The sequence below is a fragment of the Macaca nemestrina genome, chromosome 6, assembly GCF_043159975.1.
Source record: "Macaca nemestrina isolate mMacNem1 chromosome 6, mMacNem.hap1, whole genome shotgun sequence".
Lineage (NCBI taxonomy): Eukaryota > Metazoa > Chordata > Mammalia > Primates > Cercopithecidae > Macaca > Macaca nemestrina.
The window spans coordinates 148,430,098-148,455,634 of NC_092130.1; the positions used below are offsets into that span (position 1 = coordinate 148,430,098).

Genomic DNA, 25,537 nt, shown 5'->3' on the forward strand with positions numbered 1-25,537 from the left:
TATACCAAAATAATGCTACTAATCATCTTTATCTTCATTTTCAAGAACAGTACTTGGCCAGCAGCAATTATTCAGTAACTATTAGAAAATTTAAGGCATCTGGCTACATTTAAATGTGAATGCTTACATATAGACAAAAATATTAAATTGAAAGATAGTTATAAGAGCCAATATATGCTACCACATCTTGCATACTAAAATTCCAACTTTTCATTCCCATTTCTACAGTTTCTATCCTTTTAAAAAGTAATAGACCAGGCGCGGTGGCTCATGCTTGTAATCCCAGCACTTTGGGAGGCCAAGGTGAGCGGATCACGAGGTCAGGAGTTTGAGACCAGCCTGGCCAACATAGTGAAACCCTGTCTCTACTAAAAATAAAAAAAAAATTAGCTGGGCATGGTGGTACATGCCTGTAATCCCAGCTACTCGGGTGTCTGAGGCGGGAGAATCGCTTGAACCCAGGAGGCTGAGGTTGCAGTGAGCTGAGATCAAACCACTGCACTCCAGCATGGGTGACAGAGCAAGACTCCGTCTTGGGGAAAAAAAACAAAGTAGTAGACATTGCCACTTCTTTCTAACTGTGTACACAGCTTCATCAAATAATATGTGGGGGTTTATGAATGATATCATCTTCAACTATGACATTCCTGTTTTGATTCTTGAATTTTTTTTCCATGCCAAGGTACGAAACGATGAAGGAAAAGTAATTCGCTTCCATTGTAAATTATGTGAGTGCAGCTTTAATGATCCCAATGCTAAGGAGATGCACTTAAAAGGGCGAAGACACAGACTTCAATATAAAGTGAGTAAAATTTAAGCTATTACCTTCTTTAAAAAAAGAAAAAAAAAGAGCATTTTATATGCAAAATAAAGCATCTAAACACAACTTGCCAAGTCCATGATGTCCCATTCTAAGATTAGCATGTCATGTTGACAGACTCAGATGGATATTTGGTTTTTATTTATCCATTTTTATACTTAAATAAGAATAACATTCTCATCAGTTTTAGTAATTGTGGCAAAACTGAAGCATTGCCTGGACCAAGCAATCATATAAAGATAATTAATTCACATAAAATGTTTGAAAAAAGTCTCAACTCTTTATCCACCTTCTTCATCTTGGTACAATTCCCACCAAAATGAACTTCGAGATGAGTTGATATGTTGGAAAATCCCTTCACTTATCTTAGCATAGGAATTCTTCATTGAATACACTTCAAATGTTAAGATAAATCAGATACTGTATTTGAAGTTTTTTTTTTTATTTTGAGACGGAGTCTCGCTCTGTAGCCAAGGCTGGAGTGCAGTGGCATGATCTCGGCTCACTGTAGCCTCTGCCTCCTGGGTCCCTGTTCAGGCAATTCTCCTGCTTCAGCCTCCCGAGTAGCTGGGATTTACAGGCATGTTCCCCCAGGCCCAGCTAATTTTTGTATTTTTAGTAGAGATGGGGTTTCGCCATGTTGGCCAGTTTAGCTTGAACTCCTGACCTCATGATCCACCCTCCTTGGCCTCCCAAAGTGCTGGGATTACATGCGTGAGCCACTGTGCCCGGCCTGTATTTGAAGTTTTTAACTAGGCTGGATTAATGTACTAGATCCATGTTTTCTGTTTTAAACACAGAGGAGGTGAAAATTAAAACATTGTAAAAGGGTAGTGCTTAAATATGAAAAGAAACTTTTTAACCCCAACATAGACATTTAGAGTCATCTGTTTATAAACAGTTACAGTTGACCCTTGAACAACATGGAGGGCAGGGACCCCTCATGCAGTCATAAATTTGCCTATAACTTTTTTTTTTTTTTTTTTGAGATGGGGCCTTGCTCTGATGCCCAGGCTGGAGTACAGTGACATGAACATGGCTTACTGCAACCTCCCGGGCTCCAGGGATCCTCCCACCGCAGCCTCCCAAGTAGCTGGGTCTACAGCACGTGCCACCATGCCTGGCTAACTTTTGTATTTTTCTAGAGAGGAGGTTTCACAATGTTGGCCAGGCTAGTCTCAAACTCCTGGCCTCAAATGATCTGCCTGCCTTGGCCTCCCAAAGTGCTGAGATTCCAGGCTGCTTATAACTTTTGACTCCCTAAAAACTTCTAAAAACCTACTGTTGACCAGAAGCCTTACTGATAGAGTTATTGTTATATTAATACATATTTGGTATGTCATGTGTATATCATATGTACTGTATTCTTAAAGTGAGCTAGAGAAAAGAAAATGTTATTAAGAAAATCAGTGAAAAAATATATTTACTATTCATTAACTGGAAGTGGGTCATCATATAAAGGTCTTCATCCTCATCATCTTCAAGTTGAGTAGGCTGAGGAAGAAGAGGGTTGGTCTTACTCTCTCAGGGGAGGCAGAGGCAGAAGAAACTCAGCAGCATAGATCTAAGTGTACTCATACACTTCAAACCCTTGTTGTTCAAGTGTTAAATGTAAAGTAAAATTAAATATCCATTAGTCTTTCTAAGGATTTCATGACTTTTTGTTTGTCAGCACTAAGTTACATAATTTTTATTAATGTATTTTGAATCTTTGATTCACCTTAATTATATTGATTTTACTCTGTAGTGAAACTAAAACTGAAACTAAAAGCCTCCATGATTAAAGAATATGTGTAATTGTATGATTAAAAATACACGTAGATTGTTTCGGGGCTGCTATTTTTTTAATGTCTTATTTGTATTAATAGAAAAAAGTAAATCCAGATTTGCAAGTAGAAGTAAAGCCTAGTATTCGAGCAAGAAAGATTCAAGAAGAGAAAATGAGGAAGCAAATGCAGAAGGAGGAGTACTGGCGAAGGCGAGAAGAAGAGGAGCGTTGGAGAATGGAAATGAGGTAATACGTTTAACTTTTGATAGCCTCGTAAGTGGTTCAACCTTTCCTAAAAACTTAGCCATTCTGGGGATATGACTCCCATTCAAAGCAATCCAGATTTATTTACTTTCAATTTTCACTCAAGAAAGATCCTAGGTCTGGGAAAGACATACATTAAAATTGTTACTGGCTATACTAATATTTTACTGTGACCTTGGTATTAGAGTTACATGTTTAATTGGCATCTTTTATAAATTAAACATATGAAGAAATATTTCATTTTATAAGTAAGTGCTTCGGTTTCAAACAAGCAAAACAGACATACGTTACCTGATAGAAATATAAGATTTGATAGATTCTACACATTAATAATGTCCATTAAGAAGCTTTAGTGGTTATAGGGAAGGAGAATTGAGAAAACATATTTCAAATATTTGTTTTTATATATATATATACACATATTAAAAGATATAAAATAAATGTTAAGTTTTATTGAAATATATCTTCTAAACTTATACAGTTACAGAGTTGTGCAACAATCACCACAATCAATTTAAGACAGTTCATCACCCTCAAAAGAAATCACAAACCCATTAACAGTAATTCTCCATGTGTCCCCCATACCTAGTATCTCCCCCAGCCCCAGCCCTAGACAACCTCTAACCTTTCTGTCTCTGTAGATTTGCCTATTCTGGAGATTTCATATAAATGGAGTCATATTAGGTTAATGCAAAAGTAATCGCGGTTTGTGCCAAATGGCGATTTGAATTAATAAATTCATTTGGTACAAACCGCGATTACTTTTGCATCAGCTTAATGCAGTCTTTTGTGTCTGGCATCGTTCACTTAGCATAATGTTTTCATGGTTCATCCAGATCGTGGCATGTATCAGTATTCCATTTTCTTTTATGACTAAATGATGCTGAATAATACATCCTTATGTACCACATTTTGTGTTTTTGTTCATTAGTTGATGGACATGGAACTTGTTTCCACATTTTGGCTATTATGAATATTGCCACTGTGAATATTTTTGTACAACTTTTAAAATACAGTTTTAGCAGAAACATACCGTATACATATTTTCATAATCCATTTTTTTCATTTACATATCTTCAACTTTAAAACTAAATTTGGATTTTGTTTTTCATGAGGACATAGTATTTTTTGTGCATATGTAAAATTTTCTTTATAACCAGTCCTTCCTGTTATTGTTTAGATATTTAGGTAGTTTCCAGTATTTCCTTATTATAATTATTAATATATTGACCCTCCTTGAGGCAGTTTTTTGTTTCTTTCACCAAGTATGTGAACCTATTGAGGCGATATCAGTGCATACATTGTTGTTAGTTGCTGCTGATAATAGAATATTGGAAATATAAATGTTTGAAGGATACTCACCTGTCTGCCTATACTGGATAGCATAACTCAGTGGTTCTCAAACTTTTTGGTCTCAGGATCCTTTATCCTCAGTTATCAAGGACTCCAAAGAGTCCTTATGTGGGTTGTATCTGTCAAGACTTACTGTATTAAAAATTAAAACTGGCTGGGCACAGTTGCTCATGCCTGTAATCCCAGCATTTTGGGAGGGTGAAGCCGGGTGGGTCACCTGAGGTCGGGAGTTCAAGACCAGCCTGACCAACATGGAGAAATTCCCGTCTCTACTAAAAATACAAAATTAGCCAGCCGTGGTGGTGCATGCCTGTAATCCCAGCTACTCAGGAAGCTGAGGCAGGAGACTCGCTTGAACCCAGGAGGAGGAAGTTGTGGTGAGGTGAGATCACGCCATTGTACTCCAGCCTGGGCAACAAGAGCGAAACTCCGTCTCAAAAAAACAAAATTAAAAACTAAGAAATTTAAATATTTATTAATTCATTTTAAAATGACGTTTTATTTTTTGAAATATGGTTACATGTATATTTGTTTAAATATTACATGAAATAAATCAAGAAAATACAGTAAAAAAATTAATAACTATTTCTTCCACAGAATAGTAGAAAGAGTTACGCTGTTTTCCATTTTTATACATCTCTTTAATGTCTAGTTTTAGCGAAGGCAGCAAGATTCTCATGTTTGCTTTTGTGTTCATATGTGGTGAATAACACATGTTGCCTCTGGATAATTTCACTGTACACTTTGAGAATGAAAAAGCAAATACGTGTCTTAGTATTTATTATGAAAATATGAAAATAATTTTTTTTTAAAAAAAACAGAGTCTCACTCTTGCCCAGGCTGGAGTGCAATGGCACGATCTTGGCTCACTGCACCCTCTACCTCCTGGGTTTAAGTGATTCTCTTGCCTCAGCCTCCCAAGTAGTTGGGATTACAGGCACCTGCCACCACACCTGGCTGATTTTTGCATTTTTAGTAGGGATGGGGTTTCACCAGGTTGACCAGGCTGGTCTCAAACTCCTAGCCTCAAGTGATCTGCCCGCCTCGGTCTCCCAAAGTGCTGGAATTACGTGTATGAGCCACCACACCTGGCCTTATTGTAAAAATAATTTCAACCCCATGGATCTCCTGAAAGGGTCTCAGGGACCACTGGAGCCCTGGATCGCACCTAGAGAACCCCTGCTACAGCTTAATAAAATCTCTACCAATTAAATGTGATAGCCGTTTTGTTTCACTTTGAATTGTTTTCATGCTTGGCTGTTTATACTTCTTTTGTGGTAAATTGCTTGTTTTTTTCTTTTTTTTTTCTTTTTTGAGACGGAGTCTCGCTCTGTAGCCCAGGCTGGAGTGCAGTGGCCGGATCTCAGCTCACTGCAAGCTCCGCCTCCCGGGTTCACGCCATTCTCCGGCCTCAGCCTCCCGAGTAGCTGGGACTACAGGCGCCCGCCACCTCGCCCGGCTATTTTTTGTATTTCTTAGTAGAGACGGGGTTTCACCGTGTTAGCCAGGATGGTCTCAATCTCCTGACCTCGTGATCCGCCCATCTCGGCCTCCCAAAGTGCTGGGATTACAGGCTTGAGCCACCGCGCCCGGCCGCTTGTTTTTTTCTTACCTGTTGATTTGTACAGACATTTCTTACATTGTTATTAATCCTTTTTTATAGGTTACCTTTAAATAGTTTTTACTATTATGTATGTGTTGGTTTTGATTTTTATACATTTATCAGTTTTGTCCTTTATGAAGTTTCTGCCTTTGTAACATATTGGAAATTCTCCTCTATAGCTAGATTATACAGTGCTTTCCTCTTTCACCGATAATATCAACTATTTATTAAGCATCCACAATGTGCCAGGAACTGTATTAGGTAGTAAGCACAAATTGGTAAACAATGGATAAAGGTCCCTGCCCTCATTTGACTTAAACGTTGTTAGCAACAACAGTAAACTATTAGAAACTGGAATGCATAGGATTTTCCAGAACCTTTAAGCTATTTCATTCATTTTTTCCTCAAAACCTAAATAGCATAGATAGAAGAATGGTTTCTGTCAGTCCATAGTTGGTTGATCCTAAAAAGCACTGCTGGCTGGGCACGGTGGCTCACTGCCTGTAATCCCAGCACTTCGGGAGGCCAAGGCAGGCAATCACTTGAGCCCAGGAGTTTGAGACCAGCCTAGGCAACATGCAAGACCCCATCTCTACAAAAAATAGGAAAATTAGCCAGGCATGGTGGTGCACGCCTGTATTCCTATCTGCTTGGGAGGCTGAGGTGGGAGGATCACCTAATCGTGGGAGGTCAAGGCTGTAGAGACCGGTGATCATGCCACTCACTGCACTGGGCAACAGAGTGGGACTCTGCCAATTTAAGAAAGAAAAAAAAAAGCACTGCTTATTCCCAACCTGAGGAAATTGGTAATTTCTTTAATGGTACTCAGGAAGCACACTTGTTTCTTTTGTTTTAACAGATTACTTTGTAGTCAAACCTTAACCTAATTGTTAACAGAATTTGCTGTGGACACATGGTTTCCCTTGGGAATTATTGGTATCCTAGTTTGAAGTTGAAAGTGAGGAAAGAACTGGAAGGGCAGAGGGGAGGAGATTGTAAAAAAAAAAAAAAAAAAGAATAGATTCTACAAATGTTGGTCAGTAAAGAAGAGGCTATACACTAGCTCCTCACATTCTGAGTTCAGCTCAGAGGTGTTATATTTGGTATGCATAGTATTTTGTAATCTGAACCAGCAATCATGAAGTTTCACAAAAATCCTGGTGACCTCAGCAATACAGCCTGTACAGCAGTCCCCCCTTGTCCAAGGGGGTTACGTTCCAAGACCTCCAGTGGATACCGAAAATTGCACGTTGTACCAAACCCTGTATATACTATATGTTTTCCATCTGATAACAGTGATAGCTACTAAAGAACTCATAGGCTAGTAGGGTGTATACTGTGTGGATATGCTGGACAAAGGGATGATTCACAGGTGGGATGGAGCCGGACAACACAAGATTTCATCACACTGCTCAAAATGGCACAAGATTTAAAACCTATGAATCGTTTTTTTCTGGAGCGTTCTGTTCAATATTTGTATGCCGTGGTTGACCATAGGTAACTGAAACCACAGCGATGAGGATGGTGGGGACTATTTTATTCCCTTATGGCAACAATTAATAGGAGCTGAGTTGCAGCAGCTATTATCTCTAGCCAGAACATGCTCTTTCTATTTTACCATAATTCCGAACACCCTTAATTGTCCCCAACAATGAGACTGACTATGATTTGCCATTTATTACTGCCTTGCACTGTTTTTCTTCATAGTAGAGACATAGGAAAGAGCATGTTTCTTTGAGGACATGAAGAAAATTCCCAAATGTGATATGTGCACTTCAGGTCATTTACTCACAGTGTTGGCCTGCCTCCTTTAGGTGGCATTGGGTTTCCAGTTCATACTTAAAGCAGGAGAGAGACTATAAGAAACTGAGGTTTTTGATGCCTGTTCTTTTTACTTTTTCCTCAGGCTGAAATTTTCTTCGGCTTTTCTCTTTGTTCTCTCATGCTCTCTTTTCTCTTTCATTTACTTTGCAATGAAAGCAAACATGGAAAATTAGATATATTTGGGAAGAAATTTTAGCTAGGCTGATGTGGGTGGGGTTTTTTATTGCTTTTTATTGTCACTGTTGATGCAAGTTCTTGGGCTGTATTTTTCCTCATATGCTTATAATGTCATTTATGTTTCAGACGTTATGAAGAGGACATGTACTGGAGAAGAATGGAGGAAGAACAGCATCATTGGGATGATCGCCGCCGAATGCCTGATGGAGGTTATCCTCATGGTCCTCCAGGCCCATTAGGCCTTCTGGGAGTCCGACCAGGCATGCCTCCTCAGCCTCAGGGGCCTGCAGTGAGTATCCACATTGGTGATATAAGGGGTGAAAGTTTGACTGGTTCAGCATTAGAAGAAAACAATTTTGGAGGGGCTAATTTTTAGACTTAATAATCTTGTAATCTTGACAGTTTTTTTGAGACAGAGTCTTGCTCTGTCGCCCAGGCTGGAGTGCAATGGTGTGATCTCGGCTCACTGCATGCAACCTGCACTTCCCAGGTTCAAGCAATTCTCCTGCCTCAACCTCCCAAGTAACTGGGATTACAGGTGCTGACCACCACACCTGGCTAATTTTTGTATTTTTAGTGGAGACAGAGTTTCACCATGTTGGCCAGGCTGGTCTTGAACTCCTGAGCTCAGGAGATCGATCCACCTGGGCCTCCCAAAATTCTGGGATTACAGGCATGAGCCACTGCACCCAGCTTGATACAAGTTTTTAATGTGATTTAGGATCTTTCCTCCATTTTTTACAGGAAGGAAATATATGTTTCCTGTGTCTTCTGTATAAGGACCTCATAGAATTTCTGGGAATCTTTCTTATTTTCAGTATATGCTAAATGGGAACAGAGCTTTTTATGCCAACTGTTCTTTCACATGAGACTCTTGCCTTTGGTTTTCCTTACATTAGCAGGAACAACTAATTTTTTTTCTTGTTTCTTTTCTTATTTTTCCTCTGGAGTGCAGTGGCATGATCATAGCTCACCGCAGCCTCAGCTTCCCGAGTAGCTGGGACACAGGCATGAGTTGCTATACCTGTCAGGAACAACTGATGTCAAAGGCAACTGCTTTGTCTTTAGAGTTATTCTTACTGGTCTGGGTGCAGTGGCTCATGCCTATAACCCCAGTCTACTTTGGGAAGACCAAGGTAAAAGGATGGCTTGATGCCAGAAGTTCAAGACTAGCCTGGGCAACATGGTGAGACCCAGTGTCTATTTTTAATAAAAAGAAATGTATTCTTATTTTTCCATTACCAGTGGCTTAGAATCTTTTTTTCCTTCTTCCAGTTTTGACCATCTAAAACCTACTACTTCTAAATTGAGTGAAAAATAAGGGATAGATAAAATGGTTTAAGATAAGCCCCAGAGTTGATGTTATTAAGACTGTAGGAAAAATCTGCATCTTGAGAGTTTGTGTTGTACAGAAGCTGGGTAAAAGGGACATCTTGTGTAAGTTCAGTCTACCAAAAACAAGATTTGTTTCTCTGTAGAGCAGTTACAAGAAAAAAGTAGACTTCTCTTCTTTAACCTATTCTCATTTATCTTTGCTCAGAGGGTTGACAGTTGTAAGACTTGAACTACTAAAAGCAAAGTTTCAGAATCACTGGTTTTTAAAGTTGTGTAAAGAGCAGTTTCATAGCTTTAGGTTTATATGTATTATAATGTTACTTGTTTTGAGGCAAAGGCAAAGTGGGTATACATGCATGCATGCATACATACATATAGTCTTGATGGTATAACTTTCCATAGTTTGCATTTTCGTTTTTACTGAAATGGAAAAAGAAGATAAAACCTTTCTTATTGAGAAGATACAACAAATATGTATAGTTGAAAAATACCATTTGCTTTTGCTCAGGAAACATTTTTTTAAATTGAGCAACTTTGTTTCTCTGCAGCCCTTACGTCGTCCTGACTCATCTGATGACCGTTATGTAATGACAAAACATGCCACCATTTATCCAACTGAAGAAGAGTTACAGGCAGTTCAGAAAATTGTTTCTATTACTGAACGTGCTTTAAAACTGGTTTCAGACAGTTTGTCTGAACATGAGAAGAACAAGAACAAAGAGGGAGATGATAAGAAAGAGGGAGGTAAAGACAGGTGTGTTTTGAAAGTTATTTACCATGTCTATAATTTTGTTTTTTCTTATGTGGACTTCTTACATTTGAAATATAGCTTATGACTGATAACTCTGGTGTGAGTTCTATGTATTTTAGCCATGCCTGTGTTAGATATTTCGTGTATTCAGCTGCTGCTTGCAAAAATAGAAATACACAGTTCCATGAACACATGTGGTCTCTAAACTTGTAATTGTACTCATTTTAAGTTTATATAAACTATTTTGAGTATTTCAAAGCAGCCATTATAGTTTTACAGTTGTATTCAGCTGCGATTTTTCTGTTTTGATTTATTTGTTGCTTCTGCCCCACACTCAGTCTTTGTTTTAATAACTATTCCCTTAAAGCACTGACTGTAAAGCATGAGTAAGCCTAAGCTTTAGCAATGTCTGTATATCAAGTTTGCATTATTAGCTGTAGCTTTTTATTTTCCTTTTACCATTTGAAAATATTTTTGTATTACATTAAACATGGCTCTTATTATTCTGACTTGTGAAATAAGAAACAGAAGTGTTAATGTCCATTGCTTTGCAGTTATCTTTCTGTAAAGAACTTAGCTCTTTTTTTTTTTTTTTTTTTTAATCCACATTGCTTAAATGAAGTATAGTTCTAAAAATGCTGGATGTCTTTCTATTGCAGTTGATGGAAATTTTAATGGTATAAAAGTTATTTCACTTACTATTGTATGTTTACAGAATATTATGCTTCTGGTTAAGCAGAAAAATATCATAATATAATTTTATTTTACTGCAGAGCTTTGAAAGGAGTTTTGCGAGTGGGAGTATTGGCAAAAGGATTACTTCTCCGAGGAGATAGAAATGTCAACCTTGTTTTGCTGTGCTCAGAGAAACCTTCAAAGACATTATTAAGCCGTATTGCAGAAAACCTACCCAAACAGCTTGCTGTAAGTATTATGGAAATGTTAATTTTTACCCCTTGTCTGGTTCAGAAGTTTTTGGCAGGACTGACTGTGCTTCAGTTTAAACCTAAGCCAGCCTTTAAAATTTTGGCTTGACTTTCTGTATTGAGTTTTTTTGTTGGATTGTGCAAACTGATGAAACTATTTTCTACTTCATCTTTTTTAGGTTTTATAGTGATTGTATTTGGCATGAAGCCATCTTGCTGATATATTTAAAAATGTAAAATTGCAGCAAATGCCTTCCTTTTCTTGTTCTTTTTCCAAGACTTGGATCATAAGAAGGCAGTTGTTAGGACAAAGTGATTTTAAAAATAAAATCCCATGTGTAGCAAGGTTAAATTTTTTAAATTCATGGACCTCTTGTCTATTTGAATGCTTTTAATAAAATATAGTAACTAAAGTAGTCTTTCTGATTTGAATTTCCTCAGTTATATTGTGAATATTTTCAGTTTTCTGCATGTTTATAATGGTAGGAAATACTTCTCTTGTCTCCATCCAGCAAAACATGGCAATGCAAAACTAATAGAATATTTTATTTGGGTCCTACAAAAGCAAACTTTTTGTTAAGCTTAAATTTACAAAAATTTTATATATTAGTCTTGTCAGAATGAGATTTAAAGTAGTGATTCCTTTAATAATTGAGGGTATAAAACTTGCAATTTAATGAAGCATTCTAAATTCAAGGAATCAAATTTCATTGGTAATGTGTGTTCTGCAGTAGTGAATTAGAACAGTACCTTACTGTAGCAGAGCAGCCTATGACAAAAGGGACAGTGAAGCACACTATTAAACTTAAAACTCTGACAACTCTGGCACTTGCTGTTGCTTGTTTTATATTACTATTATTCCAGATGGGAAATTTTTTATTGTAGATGAGTCTTTTTTTAAATTATCAGGAGCCAGCAGCATTGGCTTTGTTGTGTGTTACTTCGTACTCCTGTTGAGGCTGCTAGGGCAATGAAGGGGGAAAAGAAAAGGTTTGGAGGCCTTGGAAGAATCATAGAATTTGCGATAAACATCTTGATCCTAATTGTGGTGCTTAGTAAAATTGCAAACCAGGGAATATATCATAACTAAATAACTAACAGCCAGTTAAGCTAGAAGTGAAATACTCTTCAAGTGGATAAGCAAGTGAACTAAAATTAATTTTTAGTTAATACTTACATAATACTATATTAAGTGCTTTATATAGTTGATTCATTTAATCTTCCAGCCACCCTATAGGTTAGGTACAATTATTTTCTCCATCTTACAGAAATAGATGCAGGGTAGTTAAATAATTTGTCTGTCATCGCATCACTGGTAAACTATTAGAACTAGGATTTAAACTTAGATACTATACTGTAAATACTGTATGTAGTTTTTGTAGAGTCTTCATTTGTTCATATAAAATGGAGCTTATGTGTCTACCAAATTACAGCAAATCCTGGTTTTTCTGGATATTGATTGACTGAGACTTTCTGCTCCCTGATAAAATGAGGATTTCACAGAAAAGGTACAATATGGCAATAGTTAAATTGTAGCTCCTTTTAAGGTCAGGTAGCTATTTTAGCTTCATTCAAATTATGCAAATATGTTATAAATATGACAGTGTTGCTTTTATCCAAGAATTTATCATCTAAGACATACGTATGTACAAATAACTCACAATAAAAACAATGGTAAATATTCAACACAGCATTCTGAAAGTTGAAAGTAAGACTAATAATACTGGCATGTATGGCAGGGCTTCCTAGAAGGAGCAGTATATGATCTAGTCCTCATATAGAATGGTTAGGCTAGTGAGAGAGTGAAAGAGCCATAATGAAACTGCTTTTGTTTGTTAATACAACAGATCCAATCCAATTTGTTTCTTATAATCTTCATTACACAGGTTATAAGCCCTGAGAAGTATGACATAAAATGTGCTGTATCTGAAGCGGCAATAATTTTGAATTCATGTGTGGAACCCAAAATGCAAGTCACTATCACCCTGACATCTCCAATTATTCGAGAAGAGAACATGAGGGAAGGAGGTTGGAAAGCCATTAAACTTTTTACTTTCTATTAACTTTTTTTTTAATTTATCTACTCTTTAAGATGGTATTAAGCCCTAGAAGGCAACATGCTGGCATTACATGTGAATTTGATAGATTTGACTTATTTAGCAACCGGTTTTGCCTAAGTTAATTTCCCACAGAGTAAATGCTCTTTTTAGTGATGTATTTTTATATAAAACACTATGGTATGATTGATTTTCTTGATTTCTTTCTTTTCTTGCTAACCTCAGATTTCTGGAAAAAAACTTCAAAATTATTTTTACTGGCATAGTCAATGCATGAAAAAATGGTTTTAAAATGTTGCTAGTGACTAGGGGGACACAACTTTAACTTGGCATTAAGAAGTTTTTGCTCTTGCCTTGCCTTACAAAAAAGACAAGAGTTTTCACAAACGAAATTGGCTAAGTATTCATAACACATGTTTTTAAGAGGCATTTTTAGATATGTGATAGTGGATTTGGCTTGTCCTGTGGTAAATATTTCTAGTTCTCTGAGGTTGCTCTTTGGCGTGGAGCACTTTCATAAATGCAGAACATCCTAATGCAGGAGGATTTGGACATTTGACCCTAATATCACACTTGAGATACTGAAAAATAAACTGTAAATGTAGATAGTGAGTCACAGCACAATTCAAGGTTTTTAAACTTAATTTACAACTATAGAATATGAAATCCTGCTGGTGCCAGCAATGTTGCTTTAGGGACTATTCTGTAACATTTTCAGAGCTTCAAAAGCTTTTAAGCTGAAAAGCATGATCAGTGTCTGCAGTATGTTGGTTCTGTTGTTTTATGGGTCAGATAAAATTTACTTTGTTTCCTTTCATGTTTTTATACATCTTGTTGAGTATGGAGTAACAGTCTACACTAATATTTCTTTGTGATACAGGTTGAGGAGGAAGAGGGTACTACATACTTAATATTAAAATTAATTTGTATAAAATAGCATCAGTAGTCTCTCAATTACTGTTTCTTTAAATTTGTTTTCTTAGAGCAATTTTTTTAAGACACTGGGCTTTTCACAACCCAGGAAAAGAACATTTTACCAAAAATGCCATTGGGAGATGTCTAATTTTACATACTTTGCATGTATACCATAATCAGATGATATTTATATCTTAAGCTTTGCATCTTAAATGAGTTTTGTGTAAAGGATTTTCTTATGTGAACATGAGTTTCTACTCAAGGTCTGGCCATGGGTGTCGCTGGAGAGACAGTTCCTGAGTCAATCTGGTCAGGTCATATACAGCATATGGGATTTGATAAAACTAATATGACATATTATAAATGTTGCTATATTTAGTGTAAAATTATAACCATTTAACTTTATTTCAGAATACATTTTGTTCAGTTATATTTATACTTAATTAAATTTGTACAGTATCAAGCCATTTTATGTTGTAAAAGTCTAAAGTGAATAGTATCATATTTGCAGTAAATTATTTGATAACCTATCCCTTCTAAAGGAAACAAAATTATATTTTTGTCTGACCCAGACTTGAGTTAGAATTATTGTTCTGAATTTCGTAAATATGACGAGGAAAATGGTCAGTCCAAAATGGAGAGATTTTGCTTCAAGACACTGAGCTGAAAAGTTGGATGTGTCAAAGTGTAGAAACATTGATAGTGTTCCTTGCTGCAGATAACTGCAGTAAACCATGTCTTTAGCTTCATTATGAAGATTGCTTCTTTCTTGCTGCAGAATAACGGTATGTATTCTCTCTCACTGCAGCTCCCAATGCTCTGTGTCTTAAAATCATTTAAAGCCTATAGCTTGCTTTGGGGAGTTAGTACAGGGGTTAAGGAAGGCTTTGCCGGAAGAACAATTGTGAATCATGAGAGTTACTACTTGCGCATTGTGTGGTAGCTTCTTTAATGCATAATGGTCCTTTTTAATACCAAAAATTATTTAATAAAGGAAATGATTACATTGTCCAAATAACTGTTAAACGCATGACAGATCTGTTTTATGATACTGTGTTTGACAGTTAAACATTAAGTAAACATTTAATTGACTTTAAGTTTGAAATGTTCAGAATGCTCTAACCCTTGCTACAGAATCTTTTCTGCAGCAAGTTAAGTATTGTGTGTGTTTTTTCCCACCTGTAGCTTATCAGGCCCGGTCCAAAGCCTTCTAACAGAGGGGATTGATCCTGTCAGGGGTTGCTGCCAAGACATCGGAAGGATTTTTGACCAAGGTTTTCAAAAGCTCAGTGTCACATCTGCCATTTGATAAAGGAGGGATTTTGGATGCAGAGCCTGGCATTTATTGTCCTTTGTGTGACTGTTTTGTTTGTTTTGTCTTCGTCTCTTCTAGAATTGAGCAGTGTTCACACTAGTTTTTAAATGGTTGAGTGGGTTATATATTTTACATGACCATGTTAATTTGAATTAATATATTCCCATTAACGTTTAATCATAAAATAGTGTGGACACAGCATGTCTTCTAATTGGTGATTAACCCCTTAAAATCTGTGAAATACATTCATGTAGAACAAGAATTAGCATTTTGTTTTTATAAATTAACTGGTTTTTGTTTTGCTTTGTTAACTGGGTGTTAGGCAACAAATATGATTTTAGCAGAATATATCTAAGGGGTTAATCTACTTGAAATAGAAAATGGGTACAAAAATCCACACTAAATTTAACAAAAATTTTCTACTTATAGCTGTAATTTGTTTTTAAATTGCAATAGGTATTAGCTGGGCGTGGTGGCAGGCGCCTGTAATCCCAGCTACTCGAGAGGCTGAGGCAGGAGAATTGCTTGAACCCGGGAGGTGTAGGTTGCAGTGAGCCGAGATCATGCCATTGCACTCTGGCCTGGGCGACAAGAGTGAAACTCCATCTCAAAGAAAAAAAATTGCAATAGGTGTCTTGGCATCTTTGAATTTATATCATGGATTAAAATTTCCAAAGTTATGAATGCTTATGTGCAAAACAAAATTTTCTTGCATATTGGAGGAAATAAAATTGTGAATTAACATTAGAAATTTAGAAACATTTTAGAAAGAGATTGCACATTGTCACCTATTTGTATTCTAGCTTTAGCAAATGTAAGTAAATAAGGGACATAGAAAGAGGTCCTTTAGCATGTTATGCTACTGCTTTGGGGAAGTCAGCTTTTTCTTTTTTGTGTGTGAGGGATTTTGTTTTGTTTTGCTTTGTTTTGTTTTGTTTTTGAGACAGTTGCTCTGTCACCCAGGCTGGAGTGCAGCAGCACAATCTCGGCTCACTGCAACCTCCACCTCCCAGATTCAAGCAATTCTCATGCCTCAGCCTCCCAAGTAGCTGAATAGCTGGGACCACAGGCACATGCCATCACGCCCAGCTAATTTTTGTATTTTTGAGTAGAGATGGAGTTTCACCATGTTGGCCAGACTAGTCTCGAACTCCTGACCTCAGATGATCCACTTGCCTCAGCCTCCTAAAGTGCTAGGATTACAGGTGTGAGCCACTGCGCCTGGCCTTTTTTTCTTTTTTAAAACTTCATAGTTAGCTGTGCTTTCTTATGTCCCTTTTCCTTATCTATTCCTAACAGAATAGTTCAGTTCTTATGTTCAGGTTATTTCTAGGTTCAATAGTTGGTCTTACAAGTTTTGAAAGTACTAATATTTTTGTCTTGATAGCTTCTTTTTAGCACCAAATTCCTCTTTTAGTGTTTATTCTCAAAATGCCACACAGTTTTCCTTGATTATCTGTAAGTCTTTCCTCTAAATATATCTTCTGAAAAATCTGTGGACACAGATTTTCATCTGATTACTTGAGGAGTAAAAAACTAAGAAAAAGAAACCTTAGAGAATGGAATTCTGTCAGTTTCAAAATATGTTTTTTATATGTCATCTACTCAAAATAAGAACAAGTTATCTTTTAAGATACCTGAATGCTTATAATGAGGTATGAGTAACTTGACCAGAACTGCAACTAGTACTCTTAAGATAATTCACTTTTTCTTCCTTTTATCATGCATTTTTTCTTTTGTCCATATTCATTTTATATACTCAATTATTAAACTGTATTCTAAACGCCTCATAATTTCCAAAGGACTATTATATTTAATAGATAATATAATTTTTCTATACTGAGAAAATATTCATACTATTTAAATCACTGAGAGCTGTGAGTTAGATTGGAATAATTGCCATTTCCTTATTAATAGCTTGATTAGCAGATTTGCTGTTAATATACACATTTTACAGATGTTTAGATGGATATAAAGATAGCCCTTTGTCTACTTTTATGAATGACTTATTAATGTAAAGTTAACTTCTTGTCCTGGTTTAGTTTCATATATTCTCAAGTTTTGTGTAGCTCATTTATGTTTTAATTAGCTTAAAGACCCTACACATCTATCATCACAGGATGCTGTTTGTTGCATCTTTTCCACTCTTAATTCTGTTTAACCATGCTAGTTCCTATTCCCTGTTCTGCTTGCCTATTGTTTCTCTTCTATCATTTTTTGAAATACTTTATGGGAACTTTAAATTTTAAAGGGCATTTCATACTCTGATAACTAAAATTTTCCTGTGGAAGGGAGAGCGTTAAACTTTTAGAAATGCCTGTTTTGGGCCGGGCGCAGTGGCTCACGCCTGTAATCCTAGCACTTTGGGAGGCCGAGGCGGGCGGATCACTTGAGGTCAGGAGTTAAAAAACAGCCTGGCCAACATGGTGAAACCTCGTCTCTATTAAAAATACAAAAAATTAGCCAGGTGTGGTGGTGCACACCTGTAATCCCAGCTACTTGGGAGGCTGAGACAGGAGAATCGCTTGAACCCAGGAGGCAGAGATTGCAATGATCTGAGATTGTGCACTCCAGCCTGGGCAACAGAGCGACACTCTGTTTCAAAAAAAAAAAGAAATGCCTCTTTTGGGTTCTTCATTTTTTTCTGTAACTACAACTATTAAGCATTCTGTATTTATCATCAGTTCTTTGTTATATTAGCTCCAGAATAACTTAGGACCATTTAGAGTACTGAACAAACTCAGTAGTTTATTGTACATTCTCATTTATTAAGGTGGATTTTTGTGTTCCCTCTTGTCTTGTTGTCTTTGTGCTAGTGCACTGTGTCCAGTAATCTTCCCTTCAGATTTCGTTTTGGTGGGTAGGGTTTATATTTCCAGAAATTGTTTATTATATTACTAAATTAAGAGTTTAAGTTAACCTTTCTTTTGTTCCTCATATTGGATTATGTAAATTTGTTGAAAATATCTCCGTGGGTATATTAAAGTGCTGACAAGCTCTCAAATGGCTCATGTGACACTGATGCTACCTTAAGGAAGTGTCTTGCTCACCTGGTCAAACACCCATTCCTCACTGCATTTTGCCAATTCAATCCATTTTAGATGTAACCTCGGGTATGGTGAAAGACCCACCGGACGTCTTGGACAGGCAAAAATGCCTTGACGCTCTGGCTGCTCTACGCCACGCTAAGTGGTTCCAGGTTCGGAACATCATTTTACTTTTTTCTTGTAGCCTTATGAGAGAGTAGTTCAGTACAACATGTTTAACTGTGCTTAAACATTTCAAAAGACTGCCCAAGCGATACTATTTTAAATACCAGAAAATATGTTAACATAGAAAGCTGGGTATGATGATCTGCATATTGCAGTTATTATTAATTTGACAATGAACCTAGGTTTGGGGAATGTTTTGTAGTTGGGGTTTTTTTATTTTTTATTTTTAGTGGCTATATTTAAAGTTGACTTGTTTAGGAACATCACATGTTTGTGTATATATATTATATTCCATAAGGCTGCAGATTAACTTTGCTTTAAATAATGGAATATGTGTTTAAAGCTTTGTGTATAGTTTTAAGATTTTTTTCCCCCTCTTTCTCTAAGTTAATAAGTGTAGGGAGTGAAAGGTGAGGAAGCAGCTGTTTGGTTTAGTGACTTTGCAGTCATGCAAAGGCACAGAAGGGAAACCAAACAGATTTCCTTAACCTTTCAGTCCCTAGACAAACTTTTTAGCTCTTTACTTTTTCTTTTATTTCTCATGTAGGTAGACTTTTTTTTTTTAAGTTTACTGTTTTAAATGAACACAGGTCAAGGTTCACAGGGGATCAAGAAATATTATTCTTGTATAATCTGTTTACTTTGACCTAAATACCAGCTTTTAAATACTAACCCTGGCATAAAATACTGCTGTAAATGGCAGCTCATTGAACCCAATTTTAAGTGTGATTGTTTTTGTTTTTATCTGAGCTTCCATTGAACGGTGGTATTTTAACTTTTTTTCATCAAGGGATATATTCAGTATTTCTAAGATTAATTCAATTGGTTTTTGTGTTGCTCTCAAGGCTAGAGCTAATGGTCTGCAGTCCTGTGTGATTATCATACGCATTCTTCGAGACCTCTGTCAGCGAGTTCCAACTTGGTCTGATTTTCCAAGCTGGGTAAGTAGTATGTAACTGTATAGTATAAAAACATATAGGAAATAATTCTGCAGTTTTTATCCTCTCAGTTTACATATGATTATCAGCCTTATTTGCATTTACTAAATATAGTTTTTCTCTTCGGATGAAAAGTCCTGGGGGAGTCTTAGAATGTTTAATTTTCTCAAATGTGATAAAGATTTTCATTGATGCTTCTTTTTGTGTTTTTTTCTTTTTGCTGTTTTCACAGTATTTTTTTAAAATATTACAGCATTTATTAGTTGGTTTTTACATATAATATACAAATGTATAAAGAAGACTGAAAAACTTAATCATCTTATGCAGGGACATTTTTAAAAATAGTTTATGTGGTTGGGAACTGTAAAAATTCAGAAATATATATAATTCAAAAATAATACAAAAAAATAGGAAATTCAGTAACACAGAAAGCTACAAAATAACCAAAAAACTTATTTAAAGGCAGATTATCTTAATCTCCTGTGATTTCTTCTAGGAGAAAAAAGTTATACCTATTACAGTATATATTTCTATCTTTATGTACACTACCTTTAGAAACTCTGATTCCTGAAGAGCAAGAATTCAGATAGGGATTCATAAAAAAAAAAAAAAAAAAAACAACCTATTGACTCCATAGTTGAATTAATGAGAGTGAATAGGCAAGATTACCTTAGTTCTCTCTCTCTTTTTTTAATCTCTTTTAACACAAGCATGGCCTTGCTATCACAGTTTAAAACTGTAGTTTAAAACTTTTAACAAAGCTCATCTTAGAGTTCTTTGAAAAGGCAGTCACATCTACTACATTCTTTCTATGGACATGCCCTACTCTATGGACATGCCATATTTTATTTAACTTATATTCATTTGATAGACATTTGGGTTTACAATCTTTTGCTATTAAATCCTTATTATACCTCATTGTATATATTGTCAAGCTTTTGAGGGCGAAATAAATTGCTAGGGCTGAAATTTCAAGGTCAAAGAACATGTACTAATTCTTCACCAGAAGGTTGGGTCATTGAAAATTTCAAAAAACTATTAGACTGATTATATTCTTTACACTCTCATAGGTCTGGGATATTATCACACTTCTTAGTTAACAATATGATAGGCAAAATATGGTGTTCGCCAAGCACAGTGGCACACGCCTGTAATCCCAACACTTTGGGAGGCCGAGTCGGGTGGATCACTGAGGTCAGGAGTTCAAGACTAGCCTGACCAACATAGTGAAACTCCATCTCTACTAATAATACAATTAGCTGGGCATGGTGGCAGGTGCCTGTAATCCCAGCTACTCGGGAGGCTGAGGCAAGAGAATTGCTTGAACTCAAAGGGCAGAGGTTGCAGTGAGCCGAGGTCACACCACTGCACTCCAGCCTGGGCGACAGAGTGAGACTCTGTCTCAAAAAAAAAACTAATTTAAAAACTATGGATAGATAGATCAAAGATCAACCAGTCGTGGTCTAGTGGCTCATGCTTGTAATCCCATTATTTGAGAGGCCCGAGGCAGGAGGATCACTTGAGTCCAGGAGTTGGAGACCAGCCTGGACAACAGGGTAAAACCCTTTCTCTAGAAAAGATGCAAAAATTAGCCAGGCATGGTAGCATGTGCTTGTGGTTTCAGCTACTGGAGAGACTGAAGTGGGAAGATCTGTTGAGCCCAGGTCAAGTCTACAGTGAGCCGTGACTGTGTGAGGGCACTCCAGCCTGGGTGACAGAATGAGACCTTATCTCTTTTTTTTTTTTCTTTGAGACATATCTACAAATGATATTTTGCCTTTCCAATACTTTTTTTTCTATTTTAATTAAAAAATAATTCTAGAGTAACAAATACGGAATAAAAGAAATACTGTTTGACATGTATGGTATGTTCCTGATTGTACTGAAAATGTTCTGGTCTATAAAGTATATTAAGCATAACGGTATATAGCCTTTTATTTGAGATATTTACTTGTCATGTTGAATTATCAGTCTTTTTCCAGTTTAAGTAAGTTTTGAATCAGTAAAGGAAGTTGAACTTTTATCACACAATTTTTTAAGTCTTATTAACATGAATGTATAGTTTTTCTCCTTCAACCTGTTAATACTGTGTAAATAGATTTCTTCATATTGAGCTACCTTTGCATTCTGGGAATGAGTCTTCATACATATGAGAAAAGTGTTTTAGTTTGTTTAGGAATTTCTCAGTGACATGAAATAAATATTTTAGGTTTTGTCTCTGTGCTCTTTGTCAAATTTAGAAGCAGTGATCATTAACTCTGTAAAAATAATTTAGAAGCTTTTCTTTAAACTCTGAAGCAGTTTTAGTAGCATCAAAACTTTGTTTCTTGAAAGTTTATAAAAATTGATATGACATCATCACTTCCCAATTCCTTTTAAGGGAATAGTGTTTTCTCAATTTCTTCTATTGTAATTAGTCTCTCTCTTGTGGTTAATTTTGGCAATTTATATTTCCCTTAAAAAAATCAACCCATTCAATAGAGTTACACTATTTTAGGATTTTTTTAAATGTTTTTGTATCTTTATTCTTTCTCTCTCTCTCTCTCTGGTTTGTTTGTTTTTGTTTTTTTGTTTTTTGCTTGTTTGCTTTTAATTCTTCTTTGTGTCATTGATTAGACTAGCCAGTAAAGCATTTGCCAGATGGGAGCAAAATTACAATGTGGGTGTTTTAGTATTTAGGTGTTTGGAATTTATTCGATTCTTAATAGATTTTAAATACAGTAATTTGTAGGCATTGTATAGCTTCAAATTTATTTTATTTATTTATTTATTTTATTTATTTTTGAAATGGAGTCTCTCGCTCTGTACCCCAGCCTGGAGTACAGCGGTGCTTTCTTGGCTCAATGCAACCTCCACCTCCTGGGTTCAAGCGATTCTCCTGCCTCAGCCTCCCACATAGCTGGGATTACAGGCATGCACCACCACGCCTGGCTGATGGTATTTTTAGTAGAGACGAGGTTTCACCATGTTGGCCAGGGTAGTCTAGAACTCCTGACCTCGAGTGATCCGCCCGCCTTGGCCTCCCAAGGTGCTGGGATTACAGGCGTGAGCCACCGCGCCTGTCCCAAATTTTAAAAATGTATGGAAATACAAGCATTGTACGTCATCATCCTGCTTCCTGCTTTCTTAGACTTTGGTTCCCTCTACCCACCCAGGGTGTCCTTGAAGCTATCTCTGTTGTTGTAAGTCCACGTTTTGTTACTTGTATGAATAGACTCTCAAGACCACTGCGTCTGGGCCACTCTTGCAGTCTGGATTTTCAGCACTGCAGATTGGTCCTACCCAGGCCTTCTTTGAGTCACCCATGCACTTCACAGGGTGTTTTCTTCTTTGAGGGTGGAAAGCCATAAGAACTGAGAAGAAAAGAGAATGCACAGGTCAAAGGAATTGAAGGAGCATTGACCATGGCAGGGGAAATGATTGTGAAGAAAGTCAAAAGTGAAAAAAGCTGCTGGCTGATCTTTGAAATCATTTACATATAACAACAAATACATTAGTATTTTGGTACTTTTTAAAAACACCAAAATGTCAGTATTTTGACATTTAAAATTCGCTCCTCGTATTGTATTCTTTAGGCAGTGCTTTATCTCTTTTACTGCTTTTTTGTCTCTTCAAAATCAGCTCTATTGTAATCCTCATTAATAATTTATTACTTTATGAGTTTATCTTTCTATATTTATTTTCCTCAGGATTTTCTGTTATTATTTTACAAACTTCTTGAGTTGGATGCTTGATTCACTGATGTATTCTGTAGTTATAGAGGTTTTAAAGCTGCAATTTAAAGATGAACACAAAGTTTTGGCTGTATAGGTAATGCTTTGTAATTTGTTTTCATACTATCTTTAAGCCAACAGTAGTTTTGAGGGAATTTTATTTTCCCACCCTCTCCCTGAGACAGAGTGTTGCTCTGTCTCCCATGCTGGAGTGCAGTGGCTCGACCTCAGCTCACTGCAGCCTCCACTTGCCGGGTTCAAACAATTCTCCTGTCTTAGCATCCTGAGCAGCTGGGATTACAGGCATGCGCCACCACACCCGGCTAATTTTTGTATTTTTTAGGTAGAGACGGGGTTTCACCATGTTGGCCAGGCTGGTCTTGAACTCCTCACCTCATGATCTGCCTGCCTCAGCCTCCCAAAGTGCTGGGATTACAGGCGTGAGCCACGGCGCCCAGCCCAGGGAATTTTTATATTCTGCTTGGTTGAAGGAGGTTTGCTTTTGTTTTTGTAAATAATATCTAGTTTTTATGGCATTGTGATTCAAGAAATGTAGTCTGCTATTTGCATTTTTTTAATTTGACGTGTTTTTTTGTTGCCTAATATATGTTCAATTTTTATAAACTATGGTTATTTAAGAGATCTGCTGTCAACAAGGTATAATGTATACCTCTTAATTTTTGAACTTCATCAGTCATTTTGTTCCTTTTTTTTTTTTTTTTTTTTTTTTTTTTTTTGAGACCGAGTCTCACTGTGTCACCCAGACTAGAGTACAGTGGTACGATCTCAACTCACTGCAACCTCCATCTCCTGGGTTCAAGCGATTTTCCTGCCTCAGCCTTTCAAGTAGCTGGGATTACAAGGGCGCACCACCATGTCTAGATAATTTTTGTATTTTTAGTAGAGACGGGGTTTCACCATGTTGGCCAGGTTGGTCTCAAACTCTTGACTTCAAGTGATCTGCTCCCCTCGGCCTCCCAAAGTGCTTGGATTATAGGTGTGAGCCACTGTGCCCAGCCCTCAGCTTCTTACTGAGTAAGCTGAGGGTGAGGAAGGAAGGTTGTTGCTGTCTCCAGTGGCAGAGATGGAAGATAACACCCGTGTAAGTGGATCTGTGCAGTTCAAACTCAAGGGTCACCAAATAGAGTCCCACATATCTCCTGCCGTCACACATAACAACAGCCTCCCCGACACTAAAGTAGTATGTTTGTTACAATTAATGAACCTACATTGACCTGTGACTATCACCCAGAGTCCCTACAGAATAGATTTTTATCTCTAGTTTTCATGCTACGTTCCACACAAGTACAAAGATGTCATGCAAATCTGTTCTCACCTTTTTTGATAACTCTTCTTTTCCTTCCCCTGTGAGAGATGATTGGATGATTGCTTATGAAAAGGAGTAGGATTTGGCTACCCGCAGCCTTGTTAGCAAATGTAGGCTGTACTCTCCTGTGTCTTTATCAGATAATACTATGGCACTCCAAATGTGATGGATTTTATTGCCACCCCTTCAGTTTCAAGTTTCAACCCAAGAATGGACTCCTAGAGCTTTTGTCTTTGCAGGATTTGCTCCATTTGTTTCCTGAACCTATTTTACCATTTCCTTTCACTAACAATTTATATTCCCCGGAACCAAGAGAGCATTTGGGTATGTGAAGTTAATTTGAGGTTCTATGAAGTTGTTTTTTTTTTCCTACCTCTTATTCCTTTGGAAGATCTTACCTTTATTTTTTCTTTAATCTGCATTTTAGCCAAACGCATTTATTATTGGAAATAATTAGATGTGAATAATTACCATTTTTCTGCTCTTTCCTGATTTCTTCTGTTCTTTCCTGGTTTTCAACGTCTTCAGGATAGCAAATTCTAGTGTTTTTCTTTTCTCTGCTGAGAGAGAAGATGGTCAGATGGAGTTTTTACTTTTAGGAAAATTTCTTCTGGAACTGCTTATAATGTGATTCATTTTACCTTTCTCCAAATTGAAAGTGATTGGTGAAATTTTGGGGATTTGTTGAATCAGCTGTCATCCCTACCCTCATCTCTCTGGAGAGCCAAGTTAGAGAGTTGCCTAAGCAGGGTAAACACTCTGTTCTTCAGGAATGTTCTCTGTCACTGGCCTTTTCCTCTGTTTGATTCAAGCTATTACGTTTTTTCTTGAAAGGCAGTAGTGTGTATATTGTATCATTCGTTTTTGAGACAGGGTCCCACTCTGTCACCTAAACTGGAGTGCAGTGGAGCAACCCTGGCTCACTGCAACTTTGAACTCCTGGGCTTAAGCATTCCTTCTGCCTGAACATTCCTAGTGCCTGTGACGACAGGCACATGCCACCACACCTGACTAATGTCTTTATTTTTAGTAGAGATGAGATCTCACTATGTTGCCCCATCTGGTCTTGAACTCCTGGGCTCAAGCAATCCTCTCACCACGGTCTTCCAAAGTGCTGGGATTATAGGCATGAGCCACCATGCCTGGCCCTAATATATTTCTTAATCATGTTTTGGAGGCAAGAGATCTTCAGGTTGGGTCTGTGCTATTGCCATAAACAGTAGTAACTTCTTTTCTTTT

At 36.9% G+C, this 25,537-nt stretch overlaps 1 protein-coding gene across 3 annotated transcripts in view; it reads left to right on the forward strand.

The window, feature by feature from the left end:
- LOC105473024 (zinc finger RNA binding protein) overlaps window positions 1–25,537 on the forward strand; it is an 88,149-nt gene that overhangs the window by 46,368 nt on the left and 16,244 nt on the right. For 2 of the 3 annotated variants that reach the window (XM_011726588.3, XM_071099055.1), the window contains 8 exons: window positions 683–802; window positions 2,689–2,834; window positions 7,936–8,098; window positions 9,693–9,898; window positions 10,669–10,819; window positions 12,708–12,849; window positions 18,210–18,307; window positions 19,166–19,261. In XM_011726588.3, coding sequence (XP_011724890.1) covers window positions 683–802; window positions 2,689–2,834; window positions 7,936–8,098; window positions 9,693–9,898; window positions 10,669–10,819; window positions 12,708–12,849; window positions 18,210–18,307; window positions 19,166–19,261 — 1,122 coding nt within the window. The remainder of the gene's footprint in view (window positions 1–682; window positions 803–2,688; window positions 2,835–7,935; window positions 8,099–9,692; window positions 9,899–10,668; window positions 10,820–12,707; window positions 12,850–18,209; window positions 18,308–19,165; window positions 19,262–25,537) is intronic. The other variant, XR_011625097.1, reaches the window with a different exon arrangement.